Raw genomic sequence first — 23125 nt, forward strand, 5'->3', positions numbered from 1 at the left:
CCAACTGAACAAAAACCTCAGCTTCCATGGAATTGGAGGAATTGCTCCAGTGCCCAGCAAAATACACACAATCCAAATGTCTTTCACGGCAAGATACATTATCTCTTATTTGCATCTAATCTGACAGGTGCATTACACCATGAGTTTTCATTCCTTAGTTTTCACCATGTACAAAGAACTACCCTCTTTTTTAATTATAATCCCTGGCTCATTTGCTGTCAACTCTTAACCTCTAATTGTGGGAAGATAATACTTCCACATGATTGCTGCTACTAGAAGTTGTCTTGACTAGACCACAGCAATTCACATGGAAAAAAGAACCCCAAATCTGCTTAAATTGCCTTTAAACATCAGAGTCATAAATGCTGGGATTCAAAGACATAGCACATGTCACGTTCTTAGGCAAAATTAATACTTTACTAGCCACAAGAGACACAGAGTTATATAAAATGCTAAAACGATATCCCACCTCCACTGTCAAAGGGATGGAAACCGGATTAAAACTGAGGGTGCCTGCTTGCTCTGAAGTCTCAAAGCTGCCTGACTAGGTCTCTACAACAGAAGGGCCCCACCAGCCAGCCCCATCCTCAACAACAAATGGTCCCACCTGCACACTGTGCCCTACAGCCACTGCAGTCCTGAAGGTGTCTCCAGCAGAAAGAAACCACACGTATCACAGTCACACCCCTCGGGTATTATTAAAACAAATCCTGATAAGAAATACAGAAACCAAATATTGCTGGAAGACGTACCCAACACACCGACAGTTTATCTAGGAAACACCAGTGGGGCTGGTGTTTTATTAGTGGGATATCAGCAAAGACAGCACAGGGTCCCAACAACCTTCTCCAGAACTATTTCTCCCATTCTTCCTTTTTCCCCAGCTAAAATCGTCAAAACCCACCACTCTTGTCACAGCAAACGTGCCCCAGCTATTTTCAGGACTGAAAAGCAGAAGCACTCATTACGACCTTCTCTGCCAGACTCTCTACAAGCACGACTGACCTGCCTCCATCAAACGACTTTACCAAGCACTTCCTTCCTCACAACAGCTCTGCACGAAAAACCCAGACAAACATCTTGCATGCTGCCACCAGCTCATCTAAATAAAGAGCATCCCCACATTCACCAGCGCAGACCGGAGCACAACAGCGATGCTCCACCTCCGCCGGAGCTCTCCTGCCTGCCCTGCGTGCTGTGGGCTCTGGCCCATCAAGGCAGGAGAAGATCATGATCAAGTGGTCTTTAAGTGCTTCTCTGTATCTCAATCCTGGAAAGTTTTGGAACCTGACGGCTGTTTTCAGCCACATTGGACTGAAAATCTCAAAGCTGTTTATTTCTTCCACGTTTCGTGCCAGCAGGTGCCTCTTCTGTCTGCTCTCCTACTAGTGTCCCCAGTCTGAAAGAAAAGAGCAATAAAGCTCAGCCCTTATCGGACACTGGAGAACCACTGGGAAGCAGGCTTTGTTGGCAGTTCTCATCCTGAAGCTGCTGTGATTTGATTTTTAACCCGTGAATTTTGCACAAGGGTAAAGGAACAAAAGCAAGAGCAGCGGAGTTGATGACTCTGCTATGAACTGTAGCTGTATGAAGCTGAGCAACCACAGCTATCCAAATCAAACCAAACGCCTCACGTTTTATCAAAGGTCATCTCTGCTACAGTAGCTACCACCAGAGAGCAGGCTGAGCACAACGCTTGCAACAGCAGCTTTGCAAATCCTCCTGTCCTAGCACCTCCCCTCGCCCCGGCTTGCCCGCATTCCTCTGCTGCAGCGGGAACCCACCGGCTCGCACACCGCATGGGTCACCCCTGAAACGCCACTCTCAGTTCTAGGGGTCTGAAAATGCCCAACCCCTCAGCTCAACAAGGAGACCACCATTTACCCCCGCAGAAGGGCTGAAAGCACGAGCCTGGAAAGCGCTGCAGCGAGTGCTATCGGTCCCCTGGTAACGGAGAGGGGACTCCGCTGTACTTGCCGAATTGCTTTAGTGCATCTGTACATGCGGGGAGGTACTCTGAAGGTGTTTTTGTAAACCCTACAATGAACAGCTCAAAAAAGAGAAGCGGAATTAATAACCCCTTGCACTCGAGCCTTTCCAGAGCTGAATTGTATCCTCTCCTCCTTGAGCTGTCCACATCTGGCTAACATTTCTGACTGGGTCTCACACCCCGCATCCTCTCCCCAGCTGCTCTATTGCAGTCACGTCCCACGCCGAGGATGCTGGGGAATGAAAGGACATTCTGCAGCTTCAACTACCGCAGCTCCAGTGAAAGGGGCAAAGGAAGAGCAAAGATGACGACTGCAGCAGGTGTAAACAAGTTTCATGTGAAACAGACCCCGTTTTCCAGTAAATGAACACAAAAGGCACTGTGAAAAGCACTGGCTCCAGTTGCAAAAGCTGGATGTCTGAGTCACCGCTCAAGATGAGTCCCTGCTGAGCACACACCAGTCCCCAAGTGCCTGCCCAAGCCAAGCCCTCCCCTCCTGGAGCCCGACGAGCCCATCTCAGCCAGTCCTGCCGTGCTCCTGCCCATCACCCAGAGCCCACTCCCACCCACACCAGCCCTTTACTCAGTCTCAGTACCGAAGAATCCTGCCTGATGAAGGAGGTTGGTTTTCCCTCTTGAAGGAAATACCAGACAGAAAAAGCCAATCCTGAAATTGCAGAGAGGGGCAGGACTAGCCGAACTCCACTGTAGCACACACCAGCTTTCTTCATTCATACATGCGTTTATTTTTACTTAAGCTGAAGTGAGAACTGCTGAAACAATAACTAGCACTTTTGGAAGATTGTAAGTTTTTTGTTTTTTTTTTTTAATTCTTCTGGTGCTCAGATGGGTTGTCAGGAAGCAACAACAGATTCCCTGCTTCCTACAATGTTGGGCTGACACCTCACCTGCACTTGCACAGTCTGTGCTCCAGCTTTATCCCAAGGAAGATGGAAAGGGTAAAAGAAAAGAGATTAAGCAGCAGGGAGAAAAGAGCAAAAAGGCAGTGGGGAAGAATACGTAAGGTTAGGAAAGAGGTCAAACCAAAAGATCATCTACAAGGAAGCCTTTAAAGAAAGTTAAGAGACATTAATATTTAAAGCGGATGAGCAGTTACAGGAAAATTTTATCTAATGGGGAAAAGCATGAGCATCAACTGAGTGAGAGAGATCAAGGTACAGAAGGGGAAACCAAGGGAAGACATAGGAAGATCTTTCATGATACGAATTTCTTTTCAGTCACCTGTCTAAACCTGGATTTACCGTGGTTGCTACAAAATGCCTCTCAGGTTAGAGCTAAAAAGTAGCTACACTGTCCAACCAAAGAAACCACCTCCTAGCTGGCCTCCCTCTTTGCTCTCACAAGGGGAAAAAAGCGAGCTGGTAGGTGGCATACGTACTGCTATACGGATGTCATGGCCATCACTGCCAAAAAAACAGTGTCAATCAGTCCTGGAGTTCACCTGCACATTTCTTGAGGGCATTCGGTACAATGCCTCCAGAAAACCTCCCTTCAGCCCACTGAGAGAAAAGCCATTTCCAACTAAATTAATTTGTGCTGCCATCTTTAATTTGCATTAATTAAATTAAGAGTTAGCAAAACAGGTATGTAATTATGCGTATGACACATTTTTCCAAAGGTGTCTTAATGATGCAAATTTGTTGGGAAAGACTCACGTCAGCGTAACTGGTTATAAATGGCCTCGTTCATTGTTCACCCAAAATGCTAACTGCCACCTTCAATATTGGTACAGCGCGTTTTAGCACAGGCAAGCGGAGGGAACATCCTGAGATCTCACTCCTGAATCAGCCTGAATAATGATGGGGTAGAGAGCCACTGAATGCAGGGTATCGGTCTTATCTCGGAGCAATACCCAGCATTTAGCAAGCAAATGTTCATACCTGCAGAAAAAAGAAACTACATCCTAATATTTGCATGCAGAACAGGCAGTTTCCAGATGCGAAGAGGCAGTTCTCTCCCCGACCCAGAGGAGCACTGACACTACAGCAGCGGCTGGGAGCTTCATCGTACAGCACGTTCGGTACCTTTCCTACGGGCAGAGGAACTTCGCATGCTTTCATTTCCTTTTAAAAAGGCCATCTGATAAAGAAATCTACTCAGAATTTCAGAATGAGTTTTGAATACCATCAGCTCAGAGTTAATTTCACTTAAATATTCTGCTGGGTACCAAGTCACTTATATTTGAGGTAGGGAACCTAGCAACTCCTCTGACATAGCCTGGCTGATCTCTGGTGCATCAAAATAACGAAACAGAGGATCAATGGCATTCAGCACAATGCAAAGTCATCAGCTTTAATGAAGTGAAGCATCCCGTGCTTGCAAGAAATGGCAAACCTTTAAGCCTGCTGCAACTTGCTCTCACGGAAACCAAATAGAACAAAAAAAATTCCCTCCTTAAGCCCTAAAACTTAGAGAACTCCATATTTAAATACTGACAATCTTTGCCATTTAAAATGTTAAGAAGCAGCCTTTCAATAAAGCTAGACTAAAATCAGAAGCAGTTCTTGGACAAACAATTTTCATAACCTGGTCAAGCAGTCATCACTTGGTTTTGGATTAAGTCCATCCAAGGATATAAAAAATTCATTCTTTATCCTTACAAAGAGCATGAGACATTTCAAACCTGCCATGTTTCTTACAACATTGTCCAGAACAAAAGGGAAGCCTGAGGATGCAAACCAGCCACCTGTAACTCTTCCTCAAAGACACAATTTAAATGAAAAACTCCTTTAAAAAAAATACAAGCCTATTCAAGTTTGGCCCAGAGAATCCCACCATTCATTTTGCTAACAGAGTGAAATAGCTCTTGCTGTCCAAAATCTACACACCGGAGCACAGCGAGTGCTTCAGAGAGCATTGCTTTGTTCATTTTCAATCTGCTTTCAGCTAGAGGAGAGCTTGCAGGTTCCACGTGTTCTTGGCAAAGCACATAAGGAGAAGCCATGGCCTCCGAACTGCCCTCTACTTACTGTGAGTGCAGCATTCGGGCATGATGACATGGCAGAGGGACCGTGCTAAGCATTCACACCTCACGGTGTCAGGCATTAACAAGGCAGACTCGGTACCGTATTTACAATACATACAAATATTTTTACTGTGCTAACTATAATATAGCTCTCCCTCTGAAAGAACACACACACGGAACGTACTTCGCTGGTATTAAAGAAGTGCAGTACGGGAGGGCAGAGCTACCCAAAGTGGTTTGCCAGCAGTTTAGATGCACCAGCAAAAAAACACAGAGCAGCCCGCTGCCTGTACCTTCCCGGGTGAGCCTTCCAGCCTGTTCAGATAACTGGGCTGTCACCTGCACCCATGGTGGCTCGTGTGGCTAGCACACCGTCACTGCAGCCTGGATCTGTGCTGAAGTGTGCTTTCTGCCTCCTCCCCAGACGCCCTGGGGTGCTTAGTCAGGTCTTTCATCCCCCTTTGGGCAGTTAAGAGAGCACCCGTCTTCCTGCTGCGGTCAGAGCACACGATTACAATCACGGAAGCTTTTAATTGGGACAAAGACAGCTTTCAGGTGTATTCGCACTCTCATAAAATGCCCAGCTCATGAACAGGCAAATGGAAAGATTAACACATTACACATCAGTGATTATAAATACCTTCAGCAACATGTATTTCTATCTCAAGAACAGAAGATTGCAAGGTTTTATATAGCTATATATTTATACAGCACTTTGCAAATCTTAACTCGCAGGCAAAGGTTGCAAATGAAGCAGAGCAGAACACAGATCGGGGCAATGAACTGATCACTATGTCCCACAAAAAACAGGCACCGAAAAGGCTGCAGCAGAGCAGGGATTTCTTGCAGGAGGAGAGAAGTCACCTGGGTGTTTTGGTCTCTTTATTATTGATTGCAAAAGTATCTCTCACTACTTGAAAAAGAGAATTCAAGCTCTACGAGATGACAATATCCTACCTGACATACACACTGTCTTGGCTCAGCTTGTGTTTTGGTCTGGCACTTCCTTGCCGTGCTTTGGCACAGACTATCCTCCCCACACCTACAGGGCTGCACAACCAGTAAAACAAGTGACAGCTATATTCAGGTGCTCATTGCAAACAAACAGCGCTGTAAACACCAGCCTCAATTATGCCACTTTCTTTTTTTTTTTTTTAATTCTAATGCCAAGAGGGAACTTGAAGCCGATACCTCAAACCACAGGATAGAGGGAGAATTCCCCAGAAGTCCCCATCGGTCCCAGAACATGGGGATGAGGGTGGGGAAAAGCCACCGCGGTGCTCGATTGTGTCTCACAATGTGCTGCCTCAGGTTCTGGTCCCCAATCACACCATCCTGCACATGGAGAGATGCCACAAGGTGCGATTTGGAAGCACGTGAGGAAGGAGCTCACCTGGGCTCATGGAAGGAAGGGCTCCTGAGGAGGGGAAGCACAGGGAGCTAATGCTTACAAAGGGAAAAGAGCTCCTCCTTCACTTTCTGGGTTTTCTGACACTAGGAACACAAGTAAATTGATGTGTTTTAAGGGCAGCGGGGAGAGTTGGAAGGCTGCCCACTGGTTCATGTCATAATTAGAAAATCTAGTGAATTAAGATCATAAAAAGAGCTAAAATGACAGAAGTGTCAAAGACAGTGTCCCAGACACATGCAAATCTGCACCGCCAGTTTTCTGCAGGCCGTCAAGATGGTAGCTCAAGCATCTGAGATGGGTCTCAACACTTTGAGGCACCTTTTCAGACTCCAGCGGGGATTATCCTTTGCCTTCTTCCCACAGGACAGTGAAATAACATGAGTGTCTCCAAGGAAAGGAATGGAGCAGCAGCTTAAGTCAGTATTTCCCAAAGCAAAGCCCAAGGACCACTGATTGTGACACAGAGCACGAAACAGTGGTCCACAAAAAAACTCCACAAAATAGGAGAAAATAAATGCAACAATCGAACACAAGGGATTCAGGCTATTTCACTTGACTGTAAACAGAAGCTGCAGTGGCTGCAGAAGCTTCATGGATTCTTCTTTCCAAAAGCTGAAATGGATACTGGAGTAAGAAACACACACTTAAGCAGCCTCTAAGCATCTCCATAAGGCTAAAAACTTATTTTATTTAACAAGAGACCCAGGGAAGGATAGACAACAGTATGTGAAGCAAAGAGGACAGAGATGGGAAGCAAATGCAGTGCAATGAGTGGTCTGGGTAACCAGATCGTCTCTGATCCAGAAACAAGACTTGAGAAATGTGTTCCAAAGGGAAGAGGACTCAAGCAGCATTCAGTACTTTCAAAAATCCACTCTCTCGCCAAGAGAGCACTACGCTTCAGTTTTCAACATGACTTTCAAGAGCCCACTGCAAAAGCTTCCTAGGATAGCAAGCCTCAGAGCCATAAATTAAGCCAGTGGGAAAACAACTGCCAGATTTGCCTCAGCAGAAAGCCTGAAGAGATGAATTGGCAGAGGGCAATAACCTGCTGAAGGGTTTGCTCTGTTTGTTAGCAAGTACATTACCTTCCACCAAAGTGATGGCTTAATTCAAGTCTTCTCCCTTCCAAAAGGGAAAGGAGGCTCTGAACTGCAAGCTTCACGGCATATGACGTGGTTATATCGTTCCTGTTGGCAAGACCGCCGAAGAAGGGCTATCTGGAGAAGCCTGATATTGCCTCGGGCTTCCAGAACACACAAGAGACTCTCCAGTGTCCGCAGGGGCAGCTCTAGAAGAGTGCAGGCTAACGTGACATCCTTTGGGTCCACATTCATCAACACTGAGACTGGAAGCTTCCAGACCCCCTGACTGCACAGAGCCGAGACAAACGTGAACATACAAGTGGGCAGATCACAAAATACAGTGAGAGTATGAGACGGGGAGTCACTGGCCCCCAGCCCCAGACCAGGGATGCCTGGGCAGCCCGTGTGTGCCCCCATGCGAAGCCTGCCTGGACAGTCACCCCTTCTGCATTATGTGAACAAATCCAAACTGGCAGGACGAATGCATGCCAATTCAGGGGCTGCGTCATGCGGCCAGAGTGTTTTTCATCACATATGAAACACCCTAAAATTGGATTTACCATCTCATGGAACCACAGCCTTTTCCCTCAAGTCTTAAGTAGATCTTATTAAGGGAAAAAAAGGTTTCTTTACAGGGGGGAGGAGGAGGTAGGGAAAAAGAAGGAGGAAAAGAGAGAGGGGTGTTAACATTGGGGAGACATGTAGCAAGGCAAGCTCTTTCCACAGCAATGGTTGTGCTGGTTTCCCTATTTTTGATGGTGGGGGAGGGCTAGCCGAAGAGCTATTCGCAATCTAACTTCAAAGGCTTTAGTTGGCTGGGAAGCTAAGTCATGCATAAAAGGATGGTAGAGTGGCAAGAAAATACCCCCTACAGATAAATTAGTCAGGGAATGTTCTCTGCTTCTCCCAAAGACTTTGATACAGCCAGGCGGGCTCTACCCAGGTACAGCCCTTTTCAGACACCAGGTTCAGTGATGCAGAGTCCTGGGAACAAACCAGCCGAATCCAACAGAGGAACTACACAGTCCCTCTGTAAAAGAGAAAAGGCGTCGGTAAGCATGCAATGGGCTTCTCTATCATTTTCTGCCATTTCAGCTACGATCAGTAGATTTTATTCTAGGGTCTGTCCACACGCAAAAGACGCAGACTTTGAGGCAGCACCTCCCTCTCTAAAGATGCAAAGAAAAGCAAGGGATTTCGGAGAAATCACACTGTATACAGAAAATTCATTTCCCAAATGATTCTGAAATGCTCCGTTTTGTTCTTCATACTGTTGCGCAGACATGTACCCACATTTCTAGAGAGCAGAAGGCACTTTACAAAGATAAAGGGAATTGGCAACATTAGATCAGAGTCCACCTATAAGGGGGGAAAAAAGGTGGAATAACTGCGTGTGCAGAGTACAGCGATACTTTAGAGCTCAGTGCCAGGCAGGAGCTCACATGCCATCCCCTGAGCTTACCCGCTTACCTTCATACTTAAACCATAGGTCAAACGGAGCCATGAACTCAGATCTTGATACCAACAGGGCGATAAGAAAGCATATAAGCCTGGAAAACTGCCTAGCTTCCCAGCTGATCTCACCCTATTGAAGAGCAGTACACGTACGGTATTTAAACAAGTTCTAATCAGCAGAACTACGCCAGTTTGATATTCTTCCCCTTTTACGTACTACTACTACTACTATACCCTCAAGTGTCTGAAATCACACGGTTATTACAGCTACGGCAGCATTTTCAGTGCTCTGTTCAGTGCTCTCTGCATCTCCCCTGTCAGTACGAACTGCAGCTCCATTTGCAAGACCTGGATGTCCACAATGCAACCTGTGCAAGGTTGAGTCTGCTCAGAAGGGAGTGCAGAAACGAAGGAATCGAGGTCTTAAAGGACAACAGGGAAGGGAAGAAAAAAAAAATGTTCTGTTAGATCATGCATCAGTATCATCTTTTAATGCTCTTCTGCTCACTGCCATCTGCTCTAAGACCCAGGTGCCATTAGTATATCCTGAGGCAGCAGTTCAGACACTTGCCTTCCTTCTCAGGAGGCATCCTGAATGATGAGCCTGGCTTCTCCCTCCCCTCTCCAAGAGCTTGAGCTATCCTTGCCCTGAATTTCCAGGGTGCCGTCCTGATCTGTTTATGCAGCTGGGAAGCACAGAGACCAAACTATTTTTGGCACCTGCAAGAAAATCCAGGAGCCCGTAGCCCACAGCTCATGGAGGTAGCCCAGAACACCCTTTCCAAACATGTAGAGCTTTTACTCTCCAGAAAGTGTGGAAGAAGCAAGGGAAAAGAATTTAAGTCCCGATTTTTATGTGAGACTTCACGAGCCCTCCACTGCTGGCTTGGGAGGTCACACAGACTCAGCACTACTCTCCTCCCAGCAGCTCTCTTCTATCCCAGTAGCAACTAGTCGAGAAGAAACAAGAAAGCCTGAAAAAGGGAACATCCTGTTAATAAGGTCTTTAGGACCTTGTTATCATCTTTACTACAGTCACAGTGACAACATGGTATGGTTTCAAATAAGAAAACTTGTGGCGTTCTGTTCTGGAGACAGCCACTGCCATAATCCCAAGACAGGACAATAGGACATCTGCCGTGTTTCTGAAATTCCCAGCGAAACTGCTGCGAAGACGACGTTCAGCCAGTCCACCTGATCTTGACCATCTGACAAAAAGCATTTACCCACTTTGGATGAAGCCCCTGCTGCAGGCGGTGCAAGTGCTGCTCCAAGCCCTCTGGGACGCAGGAGAGAATGACCTCAGGGAATGAGAGGCTCAAGAGACAAAAACTTCTCTAACTGGCTGTGGCCAGGCAGCGAGCCCTTTGCAGCAGTGACCACAAATGATGAGTGGCACCCTAATGAGCTTAGCAGGCTCCACTCATTTTCTGAGCATTACAACACAAGCTAACGAGTCCTTCCCAGCAAAGTGCCGTAGATGTAGTGAAACCCAGCTAGACCGCAGGAGACGCTTCACTCCAAGGAGCCTATTTCAAGCAGCTGAAGAGGATGGGTAGAGATGTTCTTCCTCAAAATTAAGGGTGAGGACAGCAAGAAATAGTTCCCCTTTGGTAACATTTCTCTTGTGGGTCTTCCTTCTGGAGGCATCTTTAATTTTTCACTGCTTTATTTCCTGCTTAGATTTTCCTTCTCTAGCTGTACTCTGATTTAACTAAGTGCAGTCAGAGAGGAGAGGATCAAGCACATCAGCTGAGCTATGTAACATATTCATTAAAACATTAAATATCTTCCTAATTCTAAGACAAAGCCTAAAGCAATATCCAGACTGAAATACCTTCAAGTTGTCCCTCTCCAAAACCTGCTCAGTGAGGGAAAGGCAATTTTTCCCCCCTACCATTCCTCTCGGGTGATGGAAACTTAACCCTTGTGGCTGCCAACTGTTGACTGATCCCTTAACAAAAATAATCTCTGTGCAGCTCGTTACATTTCTCATGGCCTCCTAGAAGATAAACTTTTGCTATTAAACTATCCCCACTATATGCAAAATAAATTGTGTAACCGCAACTGTTCTAAATTACCAGAGTGGAAATACCCCACAGCTGGGCTGCATTCCCTACATTTCTAATGGCCTCCTAGAAGATATCAAACTTTTGCTATTAAACTATCCCCACTATATGCAAAATAAATTGTGTAACCGCAACTGTTCTAAATTACCAGAGTGGAAATACCCCACAGCTGGGCTGCATTCCCACTGCCATTTGTGCAAGCATAAAATATTCAAAAAACAGACAAGAGGTAAAGTATGCTGATTTCCCCACCTGTCCCCTAATTAGCAAGCAGGAGGTTTAAAACAAACACATGGAAACACTTTACACCTAGAGCAGAATTCAGCTGTGCACCTCATTGCCACAGGATACTGCAAAAACTCAGAAGTGCAGTTGGGTTTAAAAATGGATTAGACATTTGTAGAAGACACGTCTACCAGCAACTCCTGAACAAGATCACATCCTAATCCTGCTGGTCCTGAGGAGCAGAGGGACCCTAGGGGAGCACCACCGCACACAGCTCTGCTGCTGATGGGGTTTTTGCACAGTACAAGGTACTCTTACCTCCCACGGAAGGTCTTGCAGTAACCCAGAGGAAAAGCTGCCCAGGATCCCCCCAAAGGGCCGTGCACCCACAGCATCTGTGCCAAAAGGCACTTCCCTGACTGCAGCACAAAGTCACGCAACAAGATTTCCTCAAGCTGAGGTCTGAGCATCCATCCCAGCAGGGATCACCGCTTACTTCAGGTGTCCTGCAGCCAGGCTGGGTGCTCCCTGCGCAGTGCCAGCTCCCGGGGAATTTAAGAGCAACCCCAGCATCAGGTGTCCATCCTCCAGCGGGGCTCTGCTGGGGCCAGGCTGCCCTCCACCACCAAACCCACACCGCCTTCCTGCCTGCTTCTCACTGACCTGGAATATGCCTCAGGCTTGCAAAACCACCTGCTGTTACCACTTTTCTGATGTAATTTGGGAGACACATCCCACTTGACATTGTATCAACAAGCAAATAAATTCATTGAGATTCCCCACGACATACACTCAACCAGTAGATCATCTGTTATGTTCTACTGTAATACGAGTGATTTCATGCAGTACTAAGGATTTTCATATTTTCTAAGTAATTTTTTTCCTGGACAATAGCAAAATGTTTGTAGGACTGTGATAACAGTTGCTCACATTTATCTGCATCCTTCAAAGCCAATATTTCAGTTATCTGCACTGGAAACTCTCAGCCACATCTGCTGACCAAACTGCCACATTTGTCAACCGCTTAGCAACAAGGACTGGATTGGCAAACTGTCCCCAGAGCTGTGTGACAACATTAAACCTGGCCTGTGAGCTCTCGGCTCCTGCTTCCAGCACTGCTATCACCTGAAGTATATATTTTGTTTTGCCTGGGACACACAAGGCACCAGAAATAACAAGCTGCTTTGGGAGAAGGGAAACCTGGAAAGAAGCCGCCTACTCCAGCAATCCCTCGCCAGGCTCCAGAGGAAATGTCTCCCCAACATGTGCAATGCATGTTAATCCTGTACAGCAGGAGGAGGACACACCACTTGGACACAAGCACGAAACTATCCTGCTCACTGTGAAACACAGCTCTTTGTGGAAAAATCTGGATATAAGAAAGCAACTCTCACTCCATGCCATCCACAAAAGCAGCAGACATCCGATTCCTCGATTAGGCCAGCAAAGGGCTGTTTCAACCCCAAGAAAAGCAAAACCCAGTCCCTCCTTCACGTCACCCAACCTGCAGCACCTCAGCCCTCTTCTTCCTGAGGCTCCATGCCACTGCGCTCACCGATACAGGGAATTTGGGCAGTGGTGAGCCACGGACATCCCACCTTGAACGCCTGAAGGTGCAGGCAAGGAGGAAAGATGGGACGGACTGGACCCTGGCGAGACCATCTCTGCTTCTGCTCTTCCTCCCCTTCTCACCATTCTCAGTCTTCTTCCTCGTGATCTCCCTAACTTACTGCCTGATACGGAGAGAGAGATACTGGGCAAAATACAGGCGAGCTGGTCAAAGGTGTGCGATGAATTGCACTTAGTACACATTTATCAGCTCCACATAAACAGTCTCCACAAAACACACATGTTGAGAGCAGCCAGCAAATACAAATGCCACTAAAAAATGCCTACGTCGCAACACCCAAGTCCCAACGAGTGAAAACTGGAAGCTCTGCTACAGCTGTCTGACCCTTTTGCAACCAAACCTCCAAACCATAAGAACTGCTGCCAGCTTCGAGTTCACGAAGCAGTTTCGTTTCCTCCCCGCGCCGTGCCTGCGCAGCACTCGCAGTGCCCTCTATGCAAAGAGCGATTGCTGAAGCCCAAGCCGCGAACAACTTCCTCTACTCAAACTGCTCCTGAAGCAACACTTTGGCAACAGCCGGAGGAGTGAACCTATTCCAACCTGGGGAGAAATTGGAAACCCTAATTTGCCGTCTTTCTATTTTATATGCATCTTGACCTCATCAGGCCTGTCTGCGCTGCTGGAAACTTGTGAAAGTAGCCACTGGCTTTATTTAGCACTAAGCAAATAAAAACATTTTAAAAGACTTTTTTAAAAATTTTTTTTTTTTTTTAATACTTTGGTTTTAGGAGCTGAAATATTTGAGCAACATTTTTGTCATGATGAACAGGCATTTCCAAAAGCAAGCACTGCACTTTCATAATAAAGCCTGAGACAGCAATAACGCGTCTGGGTCAAAGGAGTCCTCGTGGGCAGGTACGTGATGCGCAGAGTTAACGAACTCATGGGTTTCGTTTTGAGTTTTGCCCCATCTTCACTAGGTACAAACAAGTACCCCAAACTGGAAATTAAAATTAATAGAAGGGGGGTGGCAAAGTCATGGGACTCAAAATTGATGCATACAGAAAAAACGTTTGACTGATGAACTGTATCTATTTAGAGGACTCCAGGAAAGGCAACAGCCAGCAGAAATTTGAATAAGCACTCGTCTGTTCACTGCTCTGTGTCAGACACAGACACATATAGAACACAGCGGCTGCTCCGTCTTCATCAAAATCAGACCCAGAAATTAGTGCTGTTCTGGCGGCTGCCAGCACAATATGTTAACAGCAATTATTTTCTCAATATTTCTACTGATTACCTAACACACTGGCGCATTTTCTCAGTGTCACTGCATGTTGCAACACACGCTGCCATCCAGTAACTTGTCTGCATTGCCTTGGTCACTTTTCACAACCATCAGATGCAAAATGCAACCAGAATGATAATGGGTTGGAGAAACTGCGAGGAAAACGCGTCACTTCAGTGTGAGGCTTCACAGCCTGCATTTATGACATCTGAACATCCAATATCGTCACTGCTAAAACCTGGGTGTTGAAAAGAATAGGAAGAACTCTGTAAGCAGCAAAAGGAAGATGCCAAGGGCTCTCTAGCTGTAAATGGTCTGCAGAGCTCAGACTTATAAATTCTACTCCGCCATAAGCTAAACGCTCTGGTTAAACATTGTAATTTGTATCTAAGTTTCTAGCGCAGCAAGAGCATCTCTAGATTTCATAAACACAAAATAAGCAGTGCTCTACCTATTAACAAGCAATTCAATTATACAAACCCAGTCCACCAGGAACTGAAAATTTACAGAAAGTCACTGGTGGCAAAACAGAGAGCGAAGTGAGCTAGTGGCAAGAGTATAATCAGCAACAGTGATTTATAAAAAGGGATGGCAATGTCATTTCTGTTAGGTATGCAAAATGCAAAAGCCTCAAAGTCTTGGCCTGGTATGAGAGAGTGAAAGAACCACTCAGCCTCCCAACCACAGCCTGCTTTCTATTTTTCAGTTACACTCCAGAGCATTTCACCATTTCTAGCTCTGTTATCAACGAGAGACACGTTCTTTCATTCCACTGAAGCTGTTAGGTGTCCAAACCACCCAAACCATAAACAGTCAAATATTTCTCCATTTAATTTTGTTCCCCCGTGAGCATACACATACGAGGGGGTGCATCACCAGGATCACACCAGGTGAATCCTATGCAATTCTGCTCTGAAAAAGCAACTGTAAAAACTGACACTGGGCTTGTCACCTCTCACTGCTTCCTACATTGAACACATTTGGCCGGTCCAAGCCCCCTGCGTTGCTAACCACCACTTTTGCAAGCACTCCAAGAATCAAACTGGAGATAAACGCAAAAAGTCTAAAGTCAAATACAACTTAGCAAACACGAAGAGACTTCTCTACTTCGTACAAATTGTTTTAGAAGGAGCAGGTTATCCTGTCATAAATTAATCAGATGTACAAGGAGTCCCTGCCTGTGGTCTTCCAGTGTTGGCTCTGAAAAAAACCATAAGATAACAATACCTCGCATTTCCACTGCTTCAGGAGCCAGGGCATCCTTACTCTGGCCAAGTTATATGGGAACTGACCCTCAGCCCCAAGCATCCCCGAGATGAAGGAGGACTGCAGTCCTGCCCCAGTGTGGTCCCTCCTCTGGGGGTGAATGCTGAACACTCTGTGCTCTCAAAGGGGTCTAGTGAAGCGTCGTATTTAAATCACCTTCTGAGGGATTTGTCTGCTGCCTTTCTTTTCCAAACCAGCTTAAACTCTGCAAGATCCCCTGAAGTCCTTGTGGCTTCTTGTTGCTGCTGTGCCTAGGTGAGGAAGGGCAGAACTGAACCCACAGTTTAAGCAGCTAGCTCTCATTTTCATTTCACAGGTTTAGCACGGATGGTGTAATTCACATGTAATACCACAGCAGTCATCCAAATCTTTGCTGCCTGGGCATTGGCTGGCTTCATTTCTGGAAATTCGTGGTCATAACATATACCTATTTCTTGAATTTCCATTAGGAACCAGTTCTGTCAGGCATGATCGTGTTTGCAAGAGCTCAGGAGGCAGGAAAATTTGAAAAAGTGTTTATGAGACTGGGCATAAACCACAGCTCTCAGGTTCTTCTCCCTTCTTCAATTAAAAAATACATTCAGAGCAACCATTCCCCCCATCTACTTCCCTCATCTCCCTCCAGAAATGATGAATCCCACTCTAGCTGTAAATTGGATCCCAGGTGTACCCATATATATTATACATACATAACAGCTACTTATGGGCATAAGGGCTCTTGCACAGTTACTGTGGAAACCAAGGTATCAAATTTCCTGGCTCTTAAGACTCTACCTTCCCAACCTTAATGTGCATTTACCTTGAATAAATCACTGCTGCACTCTCCAGCCCAGAGACAGCCCTCAGCAGAGTGCGTCTGGGTTCATCCTTAGGAGGCTCCATCTAACTCACTGCCAACATCCCAGAACACAGGGCTGCCTCTAACCCCGCACACAGGGGTAGGGTGCAGGAGGAGAGCATCCTTCTGCAGGCAGAGACTGACCTGCTCCTGCACAGCACGGCTCCAAGGGGCATCGACTGCTCCTGGGGCACCTGCTGCAGGTACTGCTGGCAGAGAAACCCCTGCAGCTCCTGGACAGCATCGGGGCACTGCTTTCTGTCACAAGTGCTCGTGACAACTAAAGGTTGAGCTTGGCTCTGTAGGAAAGGGGAATAATTTACCAGCTACTGAAACACAGCCTGGTCTGGATGGGGATGCAGTAGCGTGGAGTGGCACAAGACATGATGCAGTGTCTTGTGGAGAATGTCATCACATCCTGCTAAGACTCCAGAGGGACAATGTGACACTTCAACATAAATTTCTTCCAGTTCTGGCTGTGACCACACAAGAACCCAAAGATACTTTAATGTGAACTGCAAATTCAGCCCAGATGTAACCTCGGGGACTTCAGCAGAGCTCACTGTAGGACTGAGCCTGACCCACCTCATTCATGTGTAAGTGCAGCTCAGAAATTCTCCCTGGGAGCTGCAAGAGGATCTGCTGCATACGCACAGCTTGTCACAGGCATGTTGATGCTGTCCGGTAAGAGGCACCTCAGCATCCAGCACAGCACTAAAAACATTCACAACATCCGAGTGAGATGCTGAGGGCTGCTGGTGACAGCAGCCACTTTCGGGGTCTCTAAGGCTGCTGTGCACTGTGTGACTTCCAGTTTGCTCCCCAAATCTTTGGCATTTTTAAGGCATCCTCCCACCACAGTAACTAGGTGCTTAGCCAAACTACCAGGAAGACAGAAGCCTGTTGATCCTCCAATTAAAAAGTACTTTTGTACTTATAAATCTGGAAAAATACCACTGTCGATCGTATGCTCTTCCTATAACACACTGGCTATGCACACAAACTAATACGTTCGTAAGCTGAAGCATGAAAGGCATCATCAATATATAACAAAGTGACTTCTTACAATCCTGTCACCCTCCCGAGCACACACAGGCAGGGCCTCTTCCTGTAACAAGCCAAGCAAAAACAAGACCTGGCTCAAATGGGATGTCAAAACGTCAAACTGTACTTACTTAACCTTTGCACTTTTGAAACAGCAAAGATCCTGTGAAAAAGAAATTATTACAATTCTTTCCTTGTTATCTCTCAGGAACATATGAAGGAAAGTTTGTACATTGCTACCCTCAAAAATTTTCCCAAAATAACAATGCAGCTCGGCTGTTTTCTTTCCTTGCCATCTTCTAGTTTCTTGAAAAAAACCCTCTCTGCCTTGTCTTCCTGGCTGGCAGGTTGTCCTGTTTGTAAAGGATCCCTTTTCTCCTCTTACCTCATACTGCCCACATCCCGCTCTGTTCCACCTCTCAGTGCTCGCCCCTTGGCTAAGCTTAGCAGGACTCTCTCTGCGGACCATAATCACCGCTCTGAGATTAGTCAGAGTTAGGTGTTGCAGACAGATGCACAGCCCTTCCTCTCCCACACCCAAACTCCCTGCCAAGCTCTGGCTTAAGAGTATCGTACCGGATCTTGAAATCAAACTCCGGGGTCTTGCATGATAAATCAGAGCAATTGCTGGGGCTTGGCTGTACCTCCTTTACTTATGGCAAGTCTGAAGTGGTTAACTTGCCTGATGATTTGACAGCGCTTCACCTATAGAACAAATGTTACCGTATTAGCAATGATTGACAAAAATGGTGCTTGTTTTGGTGGGAAACAGGAGTAAGTCCTTGAAAAGCACCTACTGTCTCAAGAAAAACTTCCCTGCAACTTTGCTGGCATCCTTATAAATCCTGAGACTTTCCCAGCTAGAGAAGCCGCCCAAAGAGAGCAGGCCTGGGGCTGCTCTGGCCCTTGAAGAACCAAATATGAAGTAAATAACAAGTTCAAACTCTCTGCCCTTTATTGCTTCCTTATGATACTTAATGAGCCCTCCCTACGCTAATATATCATCTCTGCTCTGCTCCCCATGCCTCACAGTCACTAGAAATACTCGGGTCTGCCGTCCCTCTGTTTTGCCGGAGGATTCTCTGAAGGACCGAAAGTTGAATAGTGGTATCACAATAGGCTGAAGGCAGAGGTTCAGCTTTCCAGCCCTCAGCCAGACTCAATGCCCCTCTCTAACTCAGTTGGAAAGCTGCAGCTCGAATTTCAGCCTATGTTAAGTCACTGTTCAGCTCCACTCCTCCAGCAACAGAGAGGGAAGCCAGGAGAGCCTTTTTCTAACGCAAAAAACTGGGGGAGGGGGGAGAAGGGCGGGGGAAGGAAGCAAAAACACATGGAGATTGTTTTTTGTCCATCAGAAGGAGCAATGAAAGGCGCAGGCAACTTTTCAAACATGCCAGAATAGCTCAGTGTGATTTGTAACCAAGAGGAGGGTTGAATAAACAGCTCCAACAACAAACATCAGACTTCGGGTGGGGGACACATGGACCTGCATGAAGACCCTGCTTCCACCTTTCTGACTTCCACAGAGGATTGAGGCATTTATATCATTTTGTATCACAGAACCATCAACATGAACTTCTGACACCAGCATCTCATTAAGGGGAGACAAAGACTTAACATGGGCTTCAACGTCAGCCCGCCGCTGCCCCATATCACAACCTACAGATACAACATCCCCACCAGTCCCCCAGCGCTGATCTCAGCTACAGAAAGTGCCTGACCCTACATACCACGCTGGCATTCATCCATCTTCCTAAACATGCTCAGAATTGGCTGCAACCCTCTTGCACAAGAGTAAGGACAGCAAATACAAGCCCAGAATGGCAAGATGAGGGATGCCTTCCTCATTTTTTTTAGACAAACTAAGAGTATCCCCCCTTTCAGCCTGCCAGACCGAGCTCAAGGAATCACAACTCCATTCCTAACTAATACATACAAGTCCCACCGGCCAGGGATTTGCCTCGCAAGAACGGAGCCTGGGCCAGCCTACATGATGAATGAGACCTCAAGCAGCTGAATTTTTTCAAAGGCTAAACTGGCAACTGTAAGGACAAGCAGGTTTGGAAAAGCACATAGAAACAACAGAATACTTAGCACAGTTACATTTTTTCTATTTAGCACAGAGACCTGCGCTATGTTATCGCTGCAGCTTTTCCTCCAGTTTGCACTCTGCAAAGCCTACAGCTACCGGAGCAGCTCCTCCTCTCCTGAAATGCAGTCGTTTCTCAGGTGAAAACCTCACAACTGCAGATCACTGGAAGAAAATCCATTCTGCCAGCTTAACCCCAGCAAACTTTCACGAGTACATTAAATTGATCTACGACACTTGGGACATTTACACAAGACCAGCCCTCTGGGATGGTTGAGGTCCCCTTACTGCAGAGCTCTTGCACACCAGGGACAGCAGTTTCATCTGCTTGCACGACTTATTACACACGCTGAGGGGAAAGGGTCTGGCATTTGCAAAGGTCTGTATTTTGACCATTCCTTGACACAGCAGAATAGGAGCGACACCTCTGCTGCGGCGATACTCACTCACATTTGTTGCAACAGACCTCCCAAACAGACACGCCATGCAACGTAATTTCTCTGTCTGCTGGCACCGTTCCACACTGTTAAGCTCTCGCTGTCCCTTCAGCAACAAATGCCCCAGCAGAGGCAGCAAGCTCCGCTCTATTATTGGAAGACTCAGTGGAGCATGTCCCCCACAAGCCAACTACCTCCCCCTTCCAACTGAGCAAAGCGAGTATTAAAACCCAGCAACTGTCTCCCGTTCGAACCAGATGGCACAAATAGCTGGAGAGCTATCAAACAAAGTATACATTCAATACTCCGGCATAACATGAAAGCCCCGTTAAGCAAGTGTGTGCATACATACACACCCACGCTCAGGAACCAAAGCAATGGCAGAAAGTGCTCGATTAACTCCTCTAGTGGCTTAAGTGTCTGTCGACACTCGGGACATGCACACAGCACGAGCACTGGCCAAACTTCCGTGGCTTGTGCAGTCCTTTAGCTCTCCTGAAGCTATAAATTGCAGCAGGCTGCTATTACAAACAAGGAAAGCTGAAGACTGGCAAGTTGATTAAGACCATCACTTTGTGTCACGTCTAACTCACTTCCAGCTGCCTTGAATAAAAGAAAAAGCCACCAGAAACCCTACACTCTAGCAACACTAAAAGAAAAGAGCAACTCCCTGCCCTGTCCAGCTCTGGGGATACGCATGGAGCTTCATAACTCAGTTCCAGCTCACTTACCTCGTCCATTTTTTCTGACGTTGGAGTCCGGTCACCAGGTACCATTTCTTTAGCCTCCAAGGGCTCAATTTTGGAGGTCCTGCTCAGCTGATCAATGGGAGTCATGCTGGCCTCTGATGTCCCCCGAGAATTCTGACTCACGGAAGCTGTCCCAGGGATGGGCTCATCGTCATCAGAGTCAGGTAACGGCGTTGGGCTAATGTCCTCCAAGCCTGTACTGGAAGGGCGCGAGGAAGGCGTCTGAGCTCTGTAACCGGGCTGAGAGTTCGAACCGTACATTGGGATGGGAGAGAGCTGGGAAGAAGAAGAGGAGATAGGGCTACCTTCCATTCGGACCTCATTATCCGAGTCATGCTCGTTAAGAAAGGGTAACTTTGTTCTCTGCTCTTTTAAGAGCATCTCAATCCTTGAGTCTAAACTGTTATGCTGCATTTCTGACTCCATGGTGGGGGTGCCGGGAGTCTCACTTCTCTCTGGAGTCTGAGAGAAGGATGCTGTGCTCGGTTTGGGAGCAGAGTTTGAATCGGGCAAGGGCGGAGGCTCCTCCTGTTTCTCCTTCACCGGGACAAAATCAACGTTAGTGGCAGAGCTGCTTTCCACAACCATCTCAGCAGGAGGCGGCGCAGGTCTTCGGTACTCTGTTTCCCTGGAAGTTTGGGGAAACTGCTGCTCATCAGATTGGGGAAATACAGCTGGTGCTTGGTAGGGAGAGAAGGCAGATTTGTAGCTCGAAGAACTAGAGTGGCTCAGGGGAGGAGTGTGAGAGAACTGAACTGGCTCCTGCTGATGGGATTTGTACGTACTAAACTGATGCTCCGTCCCTCGGTAAACACCTGCTGAGTTATGAACATAGTGATGTCCCGGTCGACGGTTGTAGGCATCTGTAAATTTTGTTTCGTGTCTCCTGGGTTTGTACCCACTGTCCTGCCCAAAATGGTACACGGGTGTTGTCTGACGACTAGAATAGGTGGAATCCTGGGAAAACGGCGTCCCTAACCGTGGGGTGTGAGGCGTTCCTTGGGACTGTGGGGTAAATTGACTGTAGGAGTTTGGGGTGTCTTGCCGACAGCTGGAATAGGCTGTGTCATGGGAAAACGGCGTGCTACTGTTTGGGGTAACAGATGATCCCGCAGAAGAAAGGTTACTGTCTTTCAGGCGCTTCAGGGAATCCGTCAACTATAAAAACAGAAGAGAGAAAAGCACCTAAACACACACTTTTTAAAAGATACTTGTCTAATCTGTTTGGTTTTCAGGAGTTCAGCACCCAGGAGTTTGCACTGATTTCCATGGCAAAAAAAAAAAAAAAAAAAGGTTACAGCATCCCTGAAAACACAAACCATTATCCACCATTAACAGTTCCCTTTGGTTTAAAAGAAAAAGGCAAGCAAAGAGGAACTTGTTTATACGAGGAGGAAGAACAAAGCAGATACAACAGTATTCCTTCAAGGCCAGGCTGGATGAAGCTTGGAGCAACCTGATCTAGTGGAAGGTGTCCATGCCCATGGCAGAGGGGTTGGGACTAGATTATCTTCAAGGTCCCCTCCAACCCAAACCATTCTATGATTCCTTACAAGTTACACCCTAGAGCACCAAGTGAAGAGGAGGCTTGCACAATACTTTTAGCTAGAAGAGTTTAAATTTCTATCAATGATGTAAGACTTGTCTAAATTGCAAACAGGAAAGATAAGAAAATTCTGAGATATGAAACTACCAATTTAACTTTTTTTGTGAACAAATCTAAACGTACAAATCAGCAGACTGCCAGCCTGCAGCCCAACCTATGCAGTGGGGCTTTGTGTTGGTCCAGCTGAGGGAGCTGACCCACCACCCTCACTACCAAACGTTCATCTGCAACAACAAGGGAGAAAGCTACAAGTATAAAAAGCACAAAAGTTTCTCAACTGCTAAAAACACATTTTAAACCCCTTCCCAAAGACAAACGCTCAGGTAGAGCGCTACTGATTACGGCATTTGAAACTGAAACTCTACAAGCCTACAGAGCAGCCAAGTAATTGCTCAGCAACTGACTTCACAGGCACATTGAGGGGGTTTCTAGGAGCAGCCCTGCTCCAACTCAGACTCTGCTGAGTCATAACAGTGCCTCGCTCATCATCAGCACCAGAATCAATTTTCCATAATGCAAAGCAAGAGTTCAGTGAGAATCCTCCTGGTAGCCAAAGAGGCAAGACTGAGCTCCAACTCCCCAAAAGCACACCATGATAGCTAACAGGTGAGACTACAGGCTGGCTGCTGCTCTCCCAAGCACAGGGAGGTAAAGAGCCTCCTAAAATGACCTGCTTGTAATGTGCCAGCATCATCAAACCCAAGCTGAGCTCCCACCTGCCTGCCCCAGGTGAGAGCACACATCTCACCCACTCAATAGCACGGATTTGCTCTTGGTGTGACCCCTAGAGACCAGGACCACATGAACATCAGGGAAGTTTCTGCCTCAACTGTTCCAATGCCCACGGAAAGGGTCAGGAACCATCCACGTGTCTCCTACTAAAATCCACATCTCTGCACTGTTGGTGTAGATGTGATTTGGACAGGTTTTCAGTGGGGTTTGGATATGGCCTGGAGGCAGGGATTGTAGCTCACAGAACTGCCAGGTCTTTGCTGTTCTGCATGAGGGGGAAAGCAA

General features: G+C 46.7%; 1 protein-coding gene across 1 annotated transcript in view; it reads right to left on the reverse strand.

The window, feature by feature from the left end:
- The window catches only part of SETD1B (SET domain containing 1B), a gene marked incomplete at its 5' end in the record, with an annotated part of 46157 nt that overhangs the window by 17037 nt on the left and 5995 nt on the right, over nt 1-23125 (reverse strand). Inside the window, 1 exon segment of the mRNA XM_010082942.1 lies at nt 20485-21660. Within this exon segment, the coding sequence (XP_010081244.1) occupies nt 20485-21660 (1176 nt within the window).

This window comes from Pterocles gutturalis, unplaced genomic scaffold, assembly GCF_000699245.1.
Source record: "Pterocles gutturalis isolate BGI_N339 unplaced genomic scaffold, ASM69924v1 scaffold11240, whole genome shotgun sequence".
Lineage (NCBI taxonomy): Eukaryota > Metazoa > Chordata > Aves > Pterocliformes > Pteroclidae > Pterocles > Pterocles gutturalis.